Source organism: Apiospora hydei (assembly GCF_038363865.1).
Source record: "Apiospora hydei strain CBS 114990 chromosome Unknown utg000006l_segment0_segment0, whole genome shotgun sequence".
Taxonomy (NCBI): domain Eukaryota; kingdom Fungi; phylum Ascomycota; class Sordariomycetes; order Amphisphaeriales; family Apiosporaceae; genus Apiospora; species Apiospora hydei.
The window spans coordinates 4984913-5005181 of record NW_027117365.1 but is presented as its reverse complement, the minus strand read 5'-3'; the positions used below and the strand labels follow the sequence as shown (position 1 = coordinate 5005181).

The window sequence follows — 20269 nt, the reverse complement described above, 5'->3', positions numbered from 1 at the left end:
GCGATGCGGGTTGTTGCGTTTTGGGAATGTTGATTTGATGGTTGGGAGCGTTGCAGGTAAACAAATTATCCTGTCCCATGCATCACCAAAAAAACAGTTCCATCCAGCAGCTCGGGTCGCGCGTTTGGACTTTTGGACTTCCGGGGAGCTGGCAGCCAGCGGCCTTAGCGGAATTGGCCAAAGGAACTTTCCAGCGGCAGCTTCAGCCTCAATGGATGTGGCAGCTCCCCACCGTAATGCCACAGCACCCCAGTCTGCCGCTCAGTGATTGGCCCAGCCTGGAGAATAAGGTTGACAGTCCCCTGCTTTCACTAGCCACGTTTTGCTATCGATGTACATGCGATTGATAATTGATCGGCTCGCTCTACCTAGAACCATTGGAAGCAAGCAAGCAGGCAAGCAAGCAACAACAGCCTTATTCTGCCGACCCAGCATTGTTGATACAGACCGTATTCTACAACACGAGCTGCCCCGTCACATTTACAACTTATACATATAGCACCGTCTTTCGCACAATCCCGACGCCATGGATATCGACGACGACGACGATTTCTACGCTCCCGACGAGCCAGAAACCACACAATCACCCGCGCAACCGGCCGCTGGGACCACTGCGCCGGCAGAGGAGCAGCAAAATCAAGATGAGGACCTTGAAGAAGGCGAGGAGGAAGATGAAGGCGCCGAGATGGACGAAGACGACGACTCGGTACGATCCTAACCGCAACTGCTTGCGGCGCATGGTGTTGTTAATCGAAGCTAACCATGAACAACGCAAACAGGACATAGACATCATCACAGAGCGGAAAGATGGCACGAAAGCCCCTCCACCCGCTTCAGCCAGATACAGCGACATCAGGAACATACCACAACGGACAACTTCGACCGACGGCGCGTCTAAACCCGTCCTGAAGAAGGAAGACACCAACAAGTCTGTCTCCGGTGCCGACCTGCCCGCCGTCGCCACTTCCAAGATTGACGTCAACGCTATTCCCATACACAAGGTCACAGGCAAGCCAATCACGCAAGTGAATATCGACGAAGGTACGCACACTCCTGGGAAGAGGACAAACATGAAGATGCGCGCTCTGAAAACTGTTTGCTAACTGAACTTCGATACAGACCTGCCCGAGAACGACAAGCCTTGGCGGAAACCAGGTACCGACCTCAGCGACTACTTCAACTACGGCTTCGATGAGTTTACGTGGGCCATGTATGCTGCCAAGCAGGAGAACGTCCGGGGCGAGTACAGCCAAGATGTCATAGCCGCCAATAATAAGAAGATGATGGAGGATATGCAGATGATGATGATGGGCGGCATGCCCGGCGGCGGCAGCTCCATGCCCTCGATGCCAGGCATGGACGGCATGACCCCGGACATGCAGCAGATGATGCAGCAGATGATGGCGTCGGGCATGGATCCCAGCCAGATGGACCCCGCCGCCATGTCCGCCATGTTCTCCGGCATGCAGCCGGGCGGTGGCAATGCCGGCGGCGGCCAGGGCCAGGGCCAGAACTTTGGCGGCGCGGGGCAGGGCTTCGGTAACAACCAGGGCCAGGACTTCGGCGGCTACAACCAGGGGATGGGCGGGGGTGGTGGCCGCGGCGGCGGAGGTGGTGGCTTTGGTCGCGGTCGTGGTGGGCGGAGGTGGTAGAACCGATCTAGCCGATCTTCGCATGCTGATACCCAAAACTAGGAACTACATACATGCCTATTGCCTGCATTCTTTGGGAAACCCGTGGTGGTTGAGACTGGAGGAAATCCCCTAACACATTGCATCAGATGTGGTTGGTGCACGCAGCATTGGCAACGACTAGCTAGTAATGTACGAGTAAAAGACCACAACGTGTCGGTCTCCGGTGAAGATTTACATAAACATTAGCCGTTGGTGTGTCTGGCAATGATTGCTGCCGCTGAATCCAACCGGCGAGATAACATGTACCCTCTGTATGTGTAAAGCCAGAATGCCAAAGGCTCTCCATGTGGCGTGCTCGGTCAGTAAAGGCATACTTTCAAAACCTCCGATGATTCTTCTGTGTTCTTGGAAATGGTTTCTTGCTTCCATCGTAGGTGAAGTAGTCAACACAGTAGGACAAATGAAGGCATCGCGGTCGTTTCATCTGTCAGCAGTGCTGATTGATAATCAGCTACATGGGCAAGTCCAGCCATTCAAGAAGTCGGGGGGTCCCAAATCGATCCTGGTACGGAAGGAGGGTGAGGCTGGGGCAATAATCCCAAATAATTGAATGTTTTGCCAACGGTGGTCGAGTGGTACTGTTCACATCTCCTCTGGTGCTTTCTCGGGGTACTCCTGGGACTCAACATCGGCTTCGAAAAGCAGGTGTGTTCAACCCTGCCCTTGGCCACCATTTTTTTCCTTTTAATTAATTAATTTTCCCTTTCTGTCGTTTATTTTACGCTTACGGAGGAAGGGCGTAACAACAGCTTCTGCCTGCTTTGATCAAAAACCTCACCAGTGGTGCTCCCTTGTTATGCATACATGCCTGCCTGGCACCCCATGTTCAGGGATGGAAGCTCCAGATTCACAAGTAGCCGAGACTGATGGATGGACAACGACGAGCTGAAACTGATTATTAGGCTTGCACTTGAGGTACAAGGAAATGGGAAAGACATCGCATATGCAAGGCGCATGGCACGCTGTGTCACAAGCACTCACCTTCTGCTCATCTGCGAAGGTAGAAATTAGCACAAAATAAGAGGTTCGCGGCATTGCAGCTCTTCACGAGACTGATGATATATGTTCCATATTGAGAAAAAGAATCAACATTCATTACTATCCAGTACCTCATAAGATTAATGACCCCTATGCCTAGAAACACATAATTCATAACCGAGCCCATCAAAAGATATCATCATCATGAAGCTCCCCCTCCACATCCGCATGGATAAATAGCCCGAAGACCATTCCATTCATGCCTCATCACTCCCTCCGTCCTTTTTAGGTATACACACTCTCCGTGACCGAGTTGACCTGCAATCCCACCTCGGCCATATTATCATCCTTGAGGAAATCCAGCGGCATCCAGACCAAATGCCCCTTAATCTGGTCCAGCTTGGACCGCACATCCTCTGGCGGCAGGAACCGATCAAAGATGTGGCCCGCCTTGACGCCCTTGGGCGGCAGGAACGTGTCGTAGTCCTTGAACGTCTTGACGTGGTCGTCCGGATCCGCATGGAACAGGTGCCGGAAGATCTCCGTGTTCCTCGTCGCGTTGCCCGTCCACATGCCCCACAGCTCGTCGCTCAGCGGGTCCTCGACGAACCGGTACGTCTCGTCCTGGTCGTAGTAGTTGTTGGGCGAGTTGTCTCCCGGCGGCTGCGCGTTCACGTCGTTGCCGGCGTCGAGCTCTTGCGGCGGCAGCAGGCCCAGGTGCTCGCGCCAGAGATACCGTCTCAGCGTCGCGGCGTGGCGGCCGACCTCTGTTTCTTGCATTAGCACGCATACCTTATTTCTTGGGGCTGTGAGTAATCTTACTGGTTTGCTGTCCATCCATGACACTGGGAATCAGGTCTGTGTCCTCCATGACGATACTCAGTTCACTGTCGTGGTGACCCTCTTGTGAACGATCGTTCAAGTTACTAGAACCGCACACCACAATGCGATCATCCACAATCAGCAGCTTCGCATGGATATAGAGCTCCTCCTGGATCCAGTTCTCGACCTCCTCCTCGGGCGCGCCCTCCCAGCGCTCCTCGCTGACGGGACCCTGGCCCGCCATGGCGTGGTGCGCGACGCTGTACGCCGTGTTGGTGTGCTGCGAGTCCGCGTTGTTGCCGGCCTCCTCGAACTTGCGCTTCGCGTCCGTCAGCGCCTGCTGGTCCGTCGCGTCCTGGCTCTTGGTGCGGCCCATGTGCTCGTCCATGCCGCCCTCAACGTCCTTGGACCCGTGGATGCCCGAGCCCATGATCTCCTCGGCCTCGGCCCGCTGGACTTGCTGGTAGCTCACGCCCGACTCCTCCTCCTTCTTCTTCATCGCCGGCGTCTTGTTCAGGCGGTCGTACGAGCGCAGGTTGAAGACGAAGATGTGCTGCGTGGGATCGACGCCTTCCTTCCGGATCTGCTCGAAGATGGAGTGCTCGCCGCGGCAGATTGACTTGAACTGGTAGTCCATGATGGCTCGCGTGCCGATGGCGGCGTCGTCTCGGAGATCGCCAGCGAATCCGGGGATGGCCGGGATAATGATGATGACCCTGAACTTTCGGCCCTCCTTGCCAGCCCTCACGCAAGCCTCGACGATGGAGCGACCTATCGTGTTATGAATGGGCGACTGTTGATCTCCAGTAGCAGTGATGAAGAACTGGTTCTCAATGTAGACAAAGTGCTCTGCCTTCCGAATGATCTCGGAATAAGCATTCTGAATGCTGTGATCCCTCAAGATACCACTCGACCTAAATACAGTTGCTGATCAGTACGTTGTCTCGTGAAATACAAGTTTGATAGACCTAGTCAGGGGTATGATGCGATCAGTTACAGGGAATCTTACCAATCAGCGCTCGACCTGACGACCTGCGCATGGACAGACCCTCGGTTGTTGATGTTCTTGTTCTCCAGAGGCGAAAGAGGGTGGACGATGTACTCTCCAACCGGGTGTTTGGGTCGCTGCACACCAACCAGATCCTCGTCTTCTCCCAACCTACCCTGGAGCTGCATCCAGTCGAATCTCGCGTCACGCTTGTACTTGTCTCTCTTGACGAAGTTCCAGCGCAGTACGAAGTGCTCGGCGATGTCATAAACGCAGGGTCTATGGAGCCAGTTAGTTCTGCAAGTCGATAGTAGTAATATCTGGAGATAGTGGGGAAACCAACCCGATGACGCCCATGGCCACATCGTGCCACGGCATGCGGCCGTAATCTGCTTTGCTCAGTTCGTTTTCCTTCCAATCTTGGACTTTCTGGAAGTCCATGATACGGTTGTTGTTGAAGTCCTGACCGGGCCAGACCTCATTAGACACGCCCTGAGACGGAATATGATCAGCAATTTCCCCAAAGAGCAATAACTGGCGGGAGAACCTACCTCGGGGTGCGCATCGGCAAGGTTATGCTGGTGGGCATCCCATCGACCAAAACACAGATCAAGACCACCAATGAAGGCCATTTCGTAGTCAATCACGATGAACTTCTCGTGGTGGGCCCAGTAGAAGGTCATATCGGCCGCGTTCTCCAGGACGTTGTGGTCGGGATGGCGCATCACCTTGATGTTGCCATAGCCAGGGGTGCCCTCGGGGCACAGGGGCCTGCAGAGCGTGCTTGGTGTGCTCGGAGTTGCAGGTGATAGCTGCCTCTACCTCGCGGTACACAATCACGTAGATCTTGACGCCGGCCTCGGCCCGTCTCTTCAGGACCTGGTCCAGACGCCACTCCTGGTTGTTATAGGGCGGGCGCCGGAGGAACAGCTCGGGCGATAGCCACCAGTCGGCGAGGTAGATGGTCTCCTTAGCATTCTCCAGGGCCACTGACACTGCCTGTAATACATTGTGAGTAAGGGGGAACAGTCGTAGAAACGCAATTGGATGATCAAAACTTACCCAGAAGTAATTCAGTCCGTCGACATACCACTTGATCATGTTCCCGTCATGCTCGGGGAAATATGACTTGAAGCGGTGCTGTTCGCGAATGTTGTCCCGCTTGGCGTCGGTAGCCTTCTCATGCTCCTCATCGTGGCGATGTTCAGGGTTGAACTGCGCAAGGGAATCATGAGTATCAAGGACGAATTGCACTTAATCAACATGGCGTGTTCTTTTCTCAACTTACAAGGTTTCCGAATTTACCAATTTGGTGTCTAGGGGGTTGTTGTTAGCTTGGACATTTCATTTTATTTGCACAGAGTGAGCTGTTGGTTGGAGGTCGAACTTCTTGTGGATGAGCGCGATCTTGGCGTCGTGCAGCTTGGTATCTTTGAGTTTCTCCTTCAATCCCTTCATCTTGTCGCCGAAGCTCTGTTTCCCGCCGTTGGCGTCCTCCGGTTTGGACATGGCGCCGGATGATGATGGGCCCACCAGGTAGGATTATGAATGCAATAGGGTATCAAGAAGTGGAAGAAGGGGGATCGGCCGCGGACCAGCTTCCGTTGTGGATGGTCAATTGCACACACGCTCGAGAGACACACAAGTCAAAGCAAAGAAAGTCGGATGATGGGTTGTCAGGTAGGAAGAAACGTGTATTCAAGGTACGGATATCATAGGGGGAACGTAAGTAAATACGGTCCACCGCGGTGTGAATGCGAATCTTATGTACAAAATACGATTTCAGGGCAAGGGAAAAGCAAGGGCGGTTTGGTGATAGGATGCCTGGGTAGGCCATCCCAGCAAAAGCTTGCTTGCTTGCATGTACCACCTGTTCAGATGAGCGTCGTCATAGGTGCCCGTCCAGCAGGTTTGCGACGGCCGAACCTCTCGCAGCACAGAGGAGAATGCCAAGCCAGTGCCGGGATCCGGTGGGTAAGCCTGGAGAACAGGAGGGATGGTCAGACCATGTTCTCGGTGATATATCCAGCAACTCACCATTGGCCGCAGTTCATGCCGCCGCACCCAATTACTTGCGGCCTGCCAATGCATGTCGCGATTCGATCGACAGCTGATGTTGCTACGCGACATGCAGGGCGGCACGAGATTGCTGTAGCGGAACAGACTTGGGGCTGGAGAGGGGTAGTTCAGGTAGTTTTCCCGCTATTTCGGATGGTTTGCAGTCTCTTTCAAGGGCCATCGACACTAAGCCAACCCCGCGCTAGCGCTACGCAGTAATCATCGGTGCTGAAACTGTCCTTACTTTAGGTGGCTCCGTAGATGGCGGGGTCAGCACGTCTTATTTGCACCGATTGGGCCATCTAGTTTCTCGTCTTCAACGTGCAATCAAAGCCCCAACTGGTATCTTCTTAATTAGCATCTAGGAACCACCTAGTAATACAGGAGGTTGGATTGAGATATATATTGTGTATAACCTCCAGGGTAATCTGCACAAGGGCATGGCTGGAGTTGGGACCTTGGAAGATAGAACAGCTTTGCGCCGGGGGGTTGTCAGGTTACAAGCTGCATGTTGCTGAAAGTGGGCTGAGACTCGGTGACGTCACCCAACCGCATCTAGGTTGTTGAGAGACGCGTGCGCCCTGGTCGTTGCTTATCACAGGCATTGCAAGCTTGACAAGCAGCGGCACCATCCGTCGCTCCAGATGTTTCACACAAGTGAAAGGTAATGTTGTATGTATTCCCTGGATGTTGATAACCACAGTTATGCCCCGCCACGAGGCTCGTACCGAAAGTCCACGTTTTGCCAAATCCTATGTCGCGTGCCATTGAGTTGAAGACGCACATGTCGTTCTCCACCATAGCTCCTTCCTGCCTCAAGTTACCTCGGACAGGGAGGAACGTAACCCAACCTCGAGAAACATGTATGTTATCCGAAAGTATCAATTGCGACGACAACAACAATGAATGGCGGTCTCATGAATAACACGATGCACCAATCTTTTGCTTTCTCCTCAAAGCCAATGAATAAACCATTGACACTATTGACCAATCATTACTGATGCTGCACGCCTCGCCATCTGTTATTCTATGGAGACTACCACGACTGCTCACTCAATTCCATGGCCGTGTTGGAGGAGCCGCGGTTGGTAAGCCTGTCTCTTTCAGGATGACTTCTAGTGCCGCCAGCAGCTTTTCATCGTCGTACCTATAAAATATGTCAGCCTGGGACAGTCACGACGCTCTGACCAAATGTGCTCTTTTACGACTCACCTGCGGCCAACGAGCTGAAGAGAGATGGGCGCGCCCTTGTACCCTTTAGCCCCGTACATATCCCATTGAGCCCAGTTGAACTTATCCGCTTCGCTTCGAGGGATGTACTCCCGAGGATCGTGAGCCGGCGTGTCACCTTCTCCGTCCTTCCTGACGCTCACCCAATCACGGATGGGGAACACCACCGCCGGATAGTCGAGCAAGTTCCACTGCGAGGTGTAGCCCCAATACCTGGCCGCGTCCAGCTTGGGGGCAACGCCGGGCCCGGCGGGACAGAGGATAACGTCGACGTCCGCTCTCTCGTTCCACAGCTCGGCGTATTGCCGTCGGTACTCGTCCCTCTCGGCACAAGCAGCCCATAAAGATGTGACGTCGTGCTTCTTGATGTGGGGGTTCTCTTTGACTATCCACTTGGACAGTGGCCTCCAGGACTCGCCGGATGCGTTGATCGCCTCGGAAGTTTGGGCTCCTCCATCCGCGAAGTAGAGTCCGGCCTGCGAATGTGTGAGCCACCGCTCTGAGGTGTATGATGTGTCAGCATGACGGAGGACAAGGGCCTTACAATAATCGACCAAGCTCGGCCGTGGTCTTTGGGGATCCAGTCAACAACTTCAAACTTCTGGCTCTTCTGTAATTTGCCAATAACCTTGTGCAGAGCCCTGTTGATCGGCGGATGAGGCTTGACAACCCCATCATCCCATATGACCCCGACCTTCAGCTTCTCGCCGAACATGCCGGCAGTGTCCCTCCAGTCCATGGCCACGAGGTCCGGCGATCTCAACCAAGGCTTTCCGTCGATCACCGTTTTCATGAACAACTTGATGCCCTCCAGACTTGTCGAAAGTGGCCCGATCGTCCCCAAAATGGCCTCGCATCCTTCCATCGGTGCCGACCAGCCAAGGACGGGCAAGCGTCCCGAGGTTGGCTTGAAGCCGAATATGCCATTGTTGGCTGCAGGTGAGCGTATGGAACCACCAATGTCGGTGCCAATTCCGAGGACAGATGCTCTTAAACCAACAAGAGCCCCTTCTCCGCCCGAGGAGCCGCCGGCTGTGAGAGAGGTGTTGAAGGGGTTGGCGCATACCCTGCAAACCTGGTCAGATAGTGTGGCATTGCGGTAAGGATTACGAGACATGGAACAAGAAAACACGGCGGCGAAGGTGAAAAGACTGACCCGTATAGGTTGCTGCTGGTCTCCAAGTGCATCAGAGTCTGCGGTTGCGTGGTCCGCGCGTAGAACACAGCCCCCGCATCCCAAAGTATCTGCAGCAGTAATGCGTCTTCTTCAGCTACGCGGCCAACCCAGGACACGAAGCCCGCATTCAGATCAAGACCCTTCATGGCAATGTGCTCCTTCACGCTGATGGGGACACCGTGCAGGGGGCCCACCGGCTTCTTATGCTCCATCCAGTAGCAGTCCAGATATTCGGCTCGTTCCAACGCTCGGTCGACCAGCAGCTCGGCGACGCAGTTCACCATCCCCTGGGCGTCGCTGGCACGGCGTAGAAACGCCCGGACGACGATGGTGGCGCTCCACTCCCCGGAGGCGAGACACCTGGCCAGTTCCTCGACGTCGGTGTTAATGATGGAGAGGTCCTCGGGGAGGGGGCTTCGATCCTGGACGCGGCGACGGTGGCGTCCCGGTGCCGGCGACGATCTTCGGCGACCTCCTGCCAAGTGGCCCCTCCTGCGATGGTCTTTCGGACATCCGACATGATGAGTGAGGGTATGGGGAAGGTCGAGCTCAGTATAAGTAAGTCAACAACGATACAAAGTAAAAACGGTAGCCTAGAAGATGGATACCAAAACGAATACCAGCGTTGCAAGAATGAGGATTTTACTTGTGGAAGAGATTGAAGTTGGGTTGTTGATATCGCAACCAACTGTCCTACCCCTCAGTTGCAACCATGTATTACGCAGACATATTGCCTTATCATCGCTCCTTCCTTGCACCAACACCTCATCACACCTACTTGGTACGAGGGCGAGTGGGGGTGCACTTGCATCCGTATCCCCTTACTTGCTTCTTCCAATCATATCCAATGATGTGCTTCGGGACGTCGCTGCCTCTCTTTATCACACCAAGACTGCTTTAGGAGGTATGTTTATTTGGGGTCGAAACAGGGAGCAGCTGCATAGCCACACAGCACCTTTCTCCTTGCTGTGCGTTGCGACGCACATGTGCATGTGCGGATACAGTGGTCCACTTGAGCACCGGCATTTGCATGCTTGGCTCGGGATTGTCGCAACCGCGGGGCGGATCCCACGATGCCGATCCGGAGCTGCTGCGTCAATATGTCACTCCCCCGTATGCTTTCGCGGGTTCGACCCGGGTTCCATGAAACAAATCTCACGAGCGACTGACTGGCTACCGTCGTTCAATGTAATAGCATGTCAATATATTGGACTGTTTGACTAGAGACCATCAAGCACTGCCATATGTTGACCGATGATTGTCGGCACTATTGGCTACTTCACCCCATCGGCACTGGAAGGGTCCTCTTTCTCCGCACGACCGAGCAAGCGCTTATTGCTTACCGGCCAGGACGATCGGGATCAGCCAGGTGGGATCATTTGATCCAATCATCCTCAAAGGAGTATTACCGGATATGGCAATATGATTGTTATCTTATGTACACAGTAAATCACACCACCCTGCAGTTATCTTATCGTACTTACACAAGACTGTATCCTGATGCTGTAGAAGGCTCTCTGTAACACCGCTATTTGCAGTTGTCCATATTACCTAACCATAATCCTTTGATGGCTTATGTCGAAAGTCTTTCCGCCTCTTGATGCGCCTCTTCATCCGTCCCGATACGATGGAAATGCACAGCACCGGCACTATCGACATCGCGCCTGTACATTCCGTAATCAGAATGACTTCCCAGAACCAAGTTTCTGGGCCACTCCTGCAGCAATGAGCGGGACTTGGGCAGCAGCCGCCGCTCGATGGTTTCTGAGATCGTCAACTGCCTGCCCTCACGTTCCCGAAGGACGCCGTGCTCGGCCAGCACGGCGATGAAGGGCGACGCGTCGCTGCTGTCCTTCGCGTTCGCGCAGAACGAGCGGAACGCCTCCGCCAGGCCGCCGCCATTCTGCTGTGGTGCAGCAGCAGGGGCAGCAGCAGCAAATTCGGATTGCGACTCCCCGGACTCGCGCTCGCGGTCGATCTGGACCGCCTCGTTCGCATATAATATCCGGCTCACCCCCACAAGCTGCGCAATAAGCGTCTCAAGAAGCCCCAACGTCTCAAGCCGGCACGCCGCACCCTCCGACCCCGGATCCTCCTCCACTGCCGCCAGCGTAACCGCCTTCTGCCGCGACCAAGCCTCCAGCATCGGAAACACCCCCGACGCCAGCACGACCGGCTCGCTCTCCGCGTTCCCCGTCAAAAACAGCAGCGTCCGCAACCGCTCCGGCGCCAGCACATGCAACGTCGACGCCACCGCAGCATACTCGAACCTCCAAGTCCGCCGATCCTCGCCCCCGCGCCGCGCCGCCAGCAGGAGCTTCGCCTCGCGCGTCGCGTTCACGTACGGCCAGAGCGGGCTCAGGTGCTCAAACAACCACGGCGCTCTCGAATGGGTCCGAGAGCAGCCCCAGAACGCGCTGGTGGCGCGGTGGTCCGCGCCCGCGCCCAACAGGAGCTCCAGGATCGCGATGGGGACGTGGTCGCAGCCCGTCAGGTGCAGCGGCCGCAGACGGTCCCAGTGCACGATGCTAGCCTCGTCGCCGGGGCAGCGGCGCGGGCCGGCGAAGGTGCGCTGGTTGGCGTCGGCGCCGTGGCGGAGGAGGAGGCGGACGATGTCGGGGGACGGGGGTTCGTGGCGAAGCCGCAGCACTGCTTGTTGACCTTGCAGCAGGCGTCGTGGGACTGGGTCGCGGCCTGGCAGGCTACGGCCCAATGGATGGGGTACCAGATCTGGCCGTGGTACGACGCGGCCCACTTGTCGACTTGGTTCGGGTTCGCGCCCTTCTCCTCGAGCAGGAACCGGACCAGCTCGAGATGCCGGTGCTGGACGGCGACGGACAGCGGGGTCCCGGCGAGACAGGCGGCGCGCATTCTCTTGTCGGAGAAGGGCCACGGCGCCCAGTTCGCCATGCTCCGATCGAAGAACTGATGGTCGACGGGGGCGCCCGCGTCTAGGCTGCGCTTGGCTAGGGCCAGGTTACCTGTCCGGCACGCCCATTGCAGGGCCCAGCAGTGGCCGTCTCGCACATCGCGGCTGTACAGCTCGTCCAGGAAGAAGGAGGAGAGTCCGCGGCAGGTCAGGCCGAAATGGAGCAGGTCGCTGAGACCATCAATGTATGCTCCGATTTCGAGCAGCAACTCGGTCGGCAATTGCAACATCTTGTGTTTCTTTTCTCGTTACTAATCAATATGGTCGTGATAGATGATAAAAGGAAATACGTTGTCTGATATGAGGCATAAGACCGTTGTTGCCCGACACTTATACGAGCGATTACAGTAAGCAGGTGGGCAATCGACAGAGGCTGTGCTATTCGAAGATCCAATTGTGCCTGCGCCGCAATTGGTCTATTGGCGTCTGCCTACAGACCTTCGTGGAGTGTTACGCATGGATTTTATATCGAACTTGCCTATTCCGGTTCTGAATACACGCGTCGATCATAGTTTCTGTTCATAATTGCGCGTCATCTCCAGGCTTCGAGATGCGTTCATTGAACCCGTAGGGTGACAATGGAGTTTCTAACGAAACGCCCCTGGTCGAAGTTGCGCTCTACGGCAAGGGGTGTAATTTCGCTGGTCGGTTTTAGTTGCCAAGGCAAACTAGAATTGGTATGATTTGCGTGATCATGTCGCTGAATGCAGCAAATCCTACAATGAACGTCACCCTGAAGTACGACCAACTTTCGCAACGTGCCTGATCTAAGTAAAGAAGTAATTGCTTATTTCTGTTTGTTTATTATATGCTGTATTGACTATGCCGCCATAGCAATAACTATACCATCCATACCCCTAAAAACACGCACCCCCAAAGCGCGATCGTATCTGGAAGAAAGAGCACGCAGAATAATTCGCCCGCCCAGTACTTGCTAGTATGACTGGAAATGCAACCCAACCCATTGGTATCTTGACACCTTCCCTATGCCTGGTAGCCGTATCGTACCGCTTTTGTTTAGAACATAATACACATAAATCATAAAGCAACTACTTTCAAGACGACCGATCCCGTCTTGAAAGTAGGCATATATATGCACACACACATCCACACCCACGCCCCCTCAGAAGTACACACAAGATAAAAACAGATAAGCCTCCAAATCCCAGGATAGAGAGATAAGAGGAACTGAGAAGCAAAAAAGACTCCCCGAGCAGGAGAGGAATATATGTCGAAAAGAAGAGAGCGAGGGATGTCGAGGGGAGCAGATCAAACCCGAAGATCACAGCAGCCCCTGCGACGACTTGTACGAGCTCGACCGGCTCGGCGGCTCGTACCAGTTCTGGTACGGATGGTTCGGCAGGCTGAAGTCGGCGAAACTGAGCGGATTGACACTCAACCGCACCGGCCGCGGCGCCGCGACGGGCGGCGGCTGCCCCTGCGCGTGCGCGGGCCCATTGGCCTGCGCATGCGCGAGGCCCGGGATCATCTGACCCGCGCTTGTGCCTCCCGATATCGAGCCCGCCCGGTCCGCCGTCGGGGTCGGGAGGTTGTGGTTCGGCGGCTGCTGCTGCGCCGAGCGGTCCGAGGGAGACGGCGCCGTGCTGATCGTGTGGCTACTCGGCGCCGTAGTCGTCGTAGCAGCAGACGGGTTATTGTTTCCATTGTTACTGTTGCTGTTGTTGGTATTCGTCGGATTCGGCGCCGGCAGGAACTGCGCCGCGAGCCCCGCGATGCTGTTCTGCTTCTCCCAGCCCCAGACGCGCTTGAGGTTCTTGACGACGGCACCGAGCTTCCAGCCCGTGGCCTTGTCGATGTTCTCCAGGATGTCGACGCACTCGCGCTGCTCGGCCCGGTCCGTGAGGACCTCGGCGACGATGGCCAGGCTGCGGATCGAGACGGAGGCGACGCCGCGGTCCCGCGTGTGCGCGACGATGCCGCAGACTTGGTGCGCGTGGTGCTGCTGCACTGCGCGCGCCTCTTCGCTGTCTTTCGGCAGGATCGGGTTGATCTGCGCGAGCAGGCATTGGGCTGTGTGGTAGAAGAGGCGGCCGACGATGGCGGCGCGCTTGATGAGCCTGGACGAAGTGAATCGTTAGTGTTTTGTTCTCATCGTCTGTCCAAGGTTTGCCAAAAGGGGTTATGTAGAAGATCTAAAGGGGTAACATACCAGACATTAGGAAACAACGACGTCGGCCTCCCGCCGCTACCACCCCGCGACTGCGAAGGATACAGGTACCCAAACGGGTGCATGGGCCGCGGGCACGCGTCGTTCCAGGTGTCGCACATGCCCTTGAGGCGCTGCCACTCGGCGTAGCGCTCCTGCAGGCGCATCTGCTCGTCGTGGGGGCTGGGGTTCTTGAAGTTGGGGATGTTGGCGCGGAAGTTGCAGATCTTGGCCACGATGAAAAACATGCGGTGGACCCAGGTCTCCTCGGAGCCGTGCCCGAGCCCCTCGTCCCGGTTGATGATGATCTGGTGGTGGTGGTGGTGGTGGTGGTGGTGGTGGTTGCTGCTGCTGTCGCGCCGCCGCTTGTCCGGGTCGGTCGAGTCGAAGAAGAAGTCCATGTCGACGCCCCATTGGTCCGGCTCCCACGCCGTCTGCCAATTAAAGGCGAGGCAGCTGAGCAGCTCCATGCCGACGTTGAGCCAGAAGCACGCGGCGCCCAAGCCGGTGCTCTTGGCGTTCCACCCGCATTCGCGGATCAGGGCGCGCGCGCCGGCGATGTGGCTCATACGTTGCGTCGGCTTCTCGCTCATGATCTCGTAGACATTGAGAACGACGGCCGTGGTGGCGCACTCGGCCGTGTTGCGTTCGGGGTTCTGGAGACTGCGGAGTAGTTGCGTCGTCGCGGTGTCGTAGTAAAACAAAGCCTTGTCGTCGTTGAACTGCTGGGTTACCGTCAGCTGCTTGACGCCGCAAGCGAGCAGGGCGTTGAGCAGCATCGGGCACTTCAGGGCGTGGTAGGGCACCAGCCGCGAGAAGTGCTTCTTCTCGTCCAGGCTGTCCATCCAGACGCCTACCTCCTCCACGAAAACCTGCATGAAGTGCAGTTCTTCGGGCGAGTTGAGGTACTCGCGCTCTCCGGCCTTGTCGCTCGTTGGCGTCATCATGCCCGTATCAGGAGGACCGATGGGGTCTTGTCCCGGGCAGGGACCGCCGCGGAAGGATGGGGGAGGGTTGCCGACGGTCATGCCGGCTATCGATGCAGCGGTCGACACATCGCTTCCCCTGTACGTGTGCCGGGATTGGCTGCGATGGGTCTCCTCTTTTGATGCGAACGGGTCCGTCAATAACAGACTTTCGTAGCCCCTGTTGGTAGAAGGGTTGGGGAACGCCAGGAAGGAAGCATCGCTATTCCTCCTCGACTGGTATCCATCCGAGTACGCATCGGATTGTGAGTGCGCCTTCTCCCTGTAATGAGTTGACTGTTGTAACGAAGATAGGTTGGTGGTCGAATATCTCCGGTCTATCGGTGGTATATGATGTTGCTCTAAGCGGGCAATGCTGAATGACTGCCGCCTTAGGTCTGGAACCCGATCAGGTTCATGCGGTGGCGTGATGACTTGCTGTTCCAATTTGGCATACCGGCCCAGCCCGCCTCGGTATTCCGAGGCGATTTGCCGCGACTCATCCTGAAATTGTACTGTGGAGAGAATACGTGTAAGTCGCAAATCATAACCAATGGGGCCTGGCTGGACAACATACCTGACCACTCCTCTGTGGGTGGGAGGAGGATGGGCGGCTCCTTGCAGGTGAGATCGATAAAGTTTAGCCGTACACCACGCTTGCATTCCCTATTACTCTTCCTACAATTCAAGCAATCTGGCGTTGCTTCATCGCACTTCAAGTGTCGTTCTCTACAAGTGAGACATCTGTTTGTGGTAAACCTGCCGAACGAGGCATGTGGGGCTCAAGGTGTGCGTGAGCCTACCCCGTTGCCTCGTTCTCAACAGGTTCTGGCTGTCAGCATAGGTTCATCTTCAGGTGATATGCTAGTTGAGTTGGGTACAGGGGTTAGGGGAGATGAGAAGATCAGACCAGAAGAAGTGAGGATTTAGAGGGAAAGATGAAGATAGTAAGAAGATGAAGAAAAAATGGCTCCTTACCCTGTCCTCACTCGCCTGCTCTTGGCCGGCACTGCCTCGGGGACGGTCATGCCAGTTCCCGGTGGTGCTACCTTCGCCGTCTTCCCAGGGCTGCTGTTGGGGTTGCTTCTGGACGGTCCCAGTTTGCTCGGGTCCGAGACGGATAGCCTTTGCCTCTTAGGGGGCGGTATTTCGAATTGACTGTCGTTCGCTGGTGCATAGCCGTTCCTCACGGTGTATGGCGGAGAGGGATGCTCAGCATAGTGCGCGCCATGCGGCGCTGCGGCGCCGAGTCCGAAGCCCGGGTGGACAACGTTCGGCGCGGTATTGTAGGTAGCCAGGGCCGCGAACGTCGCCTCCGTAGAGACGGGGTGGTCGGTCCCGAGAAGGGGACTGGGCTGGGCTGTTGAGGGATGGGATGGGAGGGAAAGCGAGATGAGGCGGCTTTCAGCTCCAGCTAACAAACAGGATTATTGTTTGTTAGTTCCAGGCGGTACTCTCGGTTGCTGTTACTGCTGCTGCGGAAGACCGTTGACGTTCCCGAAACTAGGTCGAGGCTGCAGACGGCAACGGGTATCTTGATTGCTGGGGACCGTTGAAGAAAGATGAGCCACAAGTCGATCGATTAGAGTAGAAGCGAAGATCGTAGAATAGTTTGCTTGAAGCGGAAATGCGAGGGAGATAAAAGAAAAGGGCAAGAATTGTCGAAAGATACCCGAGAAAGGCGTGGAGTCGAGTACAAGTAGATGGTAGATCGAGAGTGTGGGGGGCTAGTACGATGTACTATTTCTCTGTTGACGGGCTTCTTCAGCACGTTTTCCCTCCACTGTTTCTTCTTTCCTTCTCTCGCTTTTGCTTTTTCCTTCTGGGGCTGTTTGGCGGTGGTAGTAGTAGTTGTTCTTTGAACAGGCTAGAACTTGGGGATACACTCCAATGTCTTGGACTTCGTACGAGTGAACCGTCGGTTGATTGGAACAAGCGTGTCAAACAAAAGCTGTAGTGCGCCGTCCGTCTTCCCCGACGGAAACTGGCAGCAGAAGGGTGATGGGCAGGCCAAGGTCCAAGCCAAGTGGACTGACTTGAGAGTGCTTGTGCTTTAGTTCGTTCTGCTGTATGTAATCTAAATCGTTATTAATTCCGATGGATGGCTCTCATTCGTCTCCCCGATCGATCAAGCAGGTGAGCGCCCGCATAAGTACTTGTACTAGGTGTGGTGCCACAAAGCTGGGCCCCAGTGTGCCGGAAGACGGAAGGAGCTAGCTGACCAGCTACTAAAGGGCCGGTCTTGAATTTGGTGTGGGAAAGCAAAGGGGTGGGATGGGAAATAGCAAGTAAATGTAGTCGTACTGTATGGTAGGTATGGCCGGTTGGAAGGGTCGGGTTCGTCCAGGAAGTATGGTAAGTATAGGCCGCAGCTGAAAGAGATTTGCTAGTTTTGGGCCAAGAAAAGAAAGCTTTTGCTTTTCTTCCCGCGATGACGATATAACTCTGCAGGTAATAAGAGCGATGGCGAGAAAGAAAGGGATAGCTTCGCTATTAGCGCCGGCTACACTGGCATGTCTTCTTCCAGTATTCTTAGCTCCGATACAAGAAGACGGGCATGCCTCGAGAGCTGCTTGATCAAACGAGTGAATTGTTAGATAAGTATGTTGGGTGTCTAGTCGTCTGACGCCGATGCAGCAAGGGAAGCCTGCAGGGTGCCAATCAAGCTTTCGTCACTCGTGGTATAACAGTTCGACATATGCGTGTTAGATAAGGTAGAGACAGAGACAGAATACGGGGTGGTCGTGTGCCGTGCCGTGTCTGTTTGGGTTGGTATGGTATTTTGGGATGGATGAGACGGTAGCCGAGGAAGAAGCTTCGAAGCCTAGACCGGGAGGGCCTGGATCTGATCTGTCAAGTCAATGTTCAAGGTGTGTGTTGTGTGGTATGTAGTAGTAGTATGCGTGGTATAGTATGCTCCATGAAGCTTGTCTAGCTTAAAGCAAGAAACTCGTCAAAGTGCGCATTTTCAATAGCGGGATGCGCCATCCGTATTGTCACCCGCCTTCGCAGCGTCCCCCGTAGCCCATGACGGGCGACCCCAAGTCCATGCAGATCAATTGCAGGACTGCCGGCCAACCAGCGGCCGCCAAAGGTTGTTTTTTGACTCTCGAGCCTCGAAACAACCCGGCCCTGGTTATGCTTGAATGGATTAAAATAATGGGTCGCTCCCGGTCCGTGTCGAATAGCTCTTGTCAGAGAAGTGCATCGGCTTGACTTGCTCCTGGTGATGCCGAGAGTCGCAAACACCCATCGTCGGTTTCAACGGTACCTGCCAAGACCGCCCTACTGTGCCCTTTCACCCCAACTGCGCTGCGAAGTCGTCTCAACCTTGGGATAGATAGATATATTTGTCAGTTGACAGATGCATCTTGCATTCATTTGCCTTTCGGCATAGTGCGTGTGTCGTTAGATCAAAGACGCCGACTGCACTGCGCATACCAGACTATGCCGCTTCGGTCCCCAGTGCCATCATCTGTAACCGTTGGTGGTCTGAACTACGTATCTTGACTCTCTGTTCCGTGCGATAGTCTGGTTTTGCCTACACCAGAGCCGATACCCGGAGGCAGACGATTCTTGGCTTGGCAATACGTGCGTTGCATGCCAACGTTTCTGGGGCTCTGGGGCTGTGGTTGTAGCTTGCAGCCGTTGTCAACCAGGTAAATTGCGAGGTAGCGATGGCGCCCGTTTGATCATCTTGCGGTTACGCGTGCAGTATCCGCTGAAAATGTTGCTGTCCACTGCCGACTGCCACGCGACCGGGTCTTTTTGCTATGGGCATCAGACCAGCCCATATAATCCAACATTATCCATTGTCAACTATAATTCGTTCAGCTACTTTGCTGTGTAACATCATCTCCGAAGCCTCAGCAGCTGAAATGTCTCTCTGTGTGGTTGTGGGTTGATCGTCGCAACCCGTTCCTTAGCCCTAGCCTAAAATTGAAGCAGAGAAAATCTCCGTCTTCTGGCGCTCTGGCGCCCCGGGAAGTTGCAGCAAACATGGGGGCAGTAGCGCTGTGGTCATAAGCATAAACACGAGCCGAGAGTGGTGGGTGGCATCCTACCAGACTGCATCGGATATGACGAAATTGCAGCTCGACTTTACCACGTCAAGTTTCGTTTCGAGAGGATGGCAATCCTTAGGGATCGGGGAGCCTCATTGCCCCAGAATCCATACAAACCAGCCCGCCAAGCCAGGCAAACCACCCCTTGCTGTGAGAGAAGGTCAAGGGTGGATCAAGCGAATTCCCTACCGGCACCTTTGTGAGCCGACGACTTGACCCAAATTTAGCGGACCCTGTTCTGTTCTGCTCTGCGGATGTACGGGTAGACAGGCTAATTTGTCATGCGCGACAACAGAGCCACCGTCCTGGTGCATCTGAACTCCCATCTCACAGATTGCTAAGACATGGGAGATCGCTGCATCGACTGGAAGCTTTGCACGTTGTTGCCATCGTCATTATGTAGGTCAGGTCCCTGGTGCAATGGAATAACAGAAGAAGGGTTGCCCTCCCTCGGATTCCTCATCCGGGCTCGCTTAGGCTCACCCTCCAAACACAGGAACAGGGGTCTTCAAATGCTAAAATCTCAGGCCCTGTAGATCGATTAACGGGAATGCAAGGGGTTGAGGGGTTACTTTTTTCTCCAGGTCGGTTAGTGGAGAACCTCCTGATTATAGTGTACTTGTAGAAATAGCAACCGTGCTGTAGTGAGACAAGTACGCAAGCAGCACAGATATTCACTCTTGAGCCTTGGAAGGAATCGCCGAGAGATCTTCTTCCCACACAAAGATGTATCCATGATTTCCCCTCTCAATCTGATCTGATGGTGACCTGCAGACTTGGGCAGATTGCAGGCAGACACTTCTTCTAGCGGTAACAGCTGACCGGGTCGGTCTGATATGATGGTCGTGGAAGTTGACGTAACCGCACGCGCGCCCAGATAAAAGAGATGGCGTGTGGAAATGACAATTCTCAGCTGAGTTAAGATGAGCCCAAAAGCAATAGACAGCTATAAATGGCCATCCGAAGTCTGCAGGTGGCTACTGAGACACTGTTCTCGCAGGCCGCCATGGCCAACAATCTTTGTATGACACGTCTCAGATCGTTCGCTGACTCTCTTCTGGAGTTGTGTGTGTAGAGAATCCTGTGGCGTCCAATGGGAAGAGCATCGTAGGCCACAGTGGTGCTGGCGCTCTGTGAATAAGCATTTTGTCATTTGCCTTTGGTCCTTGCGTGCAGGTTCGGTCGCAGGTAAATTCA

General features: G+C 55.0%; 6 protein-coding genes across 6 annotated transcripts; 1 reads left to right on the top strand and 5 right to left on the bottom strand.

Moving 5' to 3' along the window:
• Positions 1–526: 526 nt before the first annotated feature.
• PG997_008834 (uncharacterized protein) lies at positions 527–1652 on the top strand (the record flags this gene model as incomplete). The annotated part of the gene is made up of 3 exons (XM_066813149.1): positions 527–706; positions 780–1041; positions 1120–1652. The coding sequence occupies 3 exons, from the start codon at positions 527–529 to the stop codon at positions 1650–1652; spliced, it is 975 nt and encodes a 324-aa protein (XP_066668491.1).
• Positions 1653–2957: 1305 nt separating this feature from the next.
• On the bottom strand, positions 2958–5991 carry PG997_008833 (uncharacterized protein; the record flags this gene model as incomplete). Its single annotated transcript, XM_066813148.1, has 9 exons — positions 2958–3439; positions 3495–4408; positions 4504–4761; positions 4826–4974; positions 5034–5253; positions 5315–5481; positions 5545–5697; positions 5771–5798; positions 5870–5991. The coding sequence occupies 9 exons, from the start codon at positions 5989–5991 to the stop codon at positions 2958–2960; spliced, it is 2493 nt and encodes an 830-aa protein (XP_066668490.1).
• Positions 5992–7593: 1602 nt separating this feature from the next.
• On the bottom strand, positions 7594–9467 carry PG997_008832 (uncharacterized protein; the record flags this gene model as incomplete). The annotated part of the gene is given in 5 exon segments (XM_066813147.1): positions 7594–7687; positions 7753–8246; positions 8315–8837; positions 8927–9369; positions 9384–9467. 5 exon segments carry the CDS (start codon positions 9465–9467, stop codon positions 7594–7596), a joined length of 1638 nt encoding a protein of 545 aa, XP_066668489.1.
• Positions 9468–10520: 1053 nt separating this feature from the next.
• Positions 10521–11093, bottom strand: PG997_008831 (uncharacterized protein; the record flags this gene model as incomplete). The annotated part of the gene is made up of 1 exon (XM_066813146.1): positions 10521–11093. The coding sequence occupies one exon, from the start codon at positions 11091–11093 to the stop codon at positions 10521–10523; it is 573 nt and encodes a 190-aa protein (XP_066668488.1).
• Positions 11094–11437: 344 nt separating this feature from the next.
• On the bottom strand, positions 11438–12106 carry PG997_008830 (ankyrin repeats (3 copies) domain-containing protein; the record flags this gene model as incomplete). The annotated part of the gene is made up of 1 exon (XM_066813145.1): positions 11438–12106. One exon carries the CDS (start codon positions 12104–12106, stop codon positions 11438–11440), a length of 669 nt encoding a protein of 222 aa, XP_066668487.1.
• Positions 12107–13158: 1052 nt separating this feature from the next.
• PG997_008829 (uncharacterized protein) lies at positions 13159–16227 on the bottom strand (the record flags this gene model as incomplete). The annotated part of the gene is made up of 5 exons (XM_066813144.1): positions 13159–13954; positions 14047–15523; positions 15586–15674; positions 15987–16094; positions 16199–16227. 5 exons carry the CDS (start codon positions 16225–16227, stop codon positions 13159–13161), a joined length of 2499 nt encoding a protein of 832 aa, XP_066668486.1.
• Positions 16228–20269: the final 4042 nt, after the last annotated feature.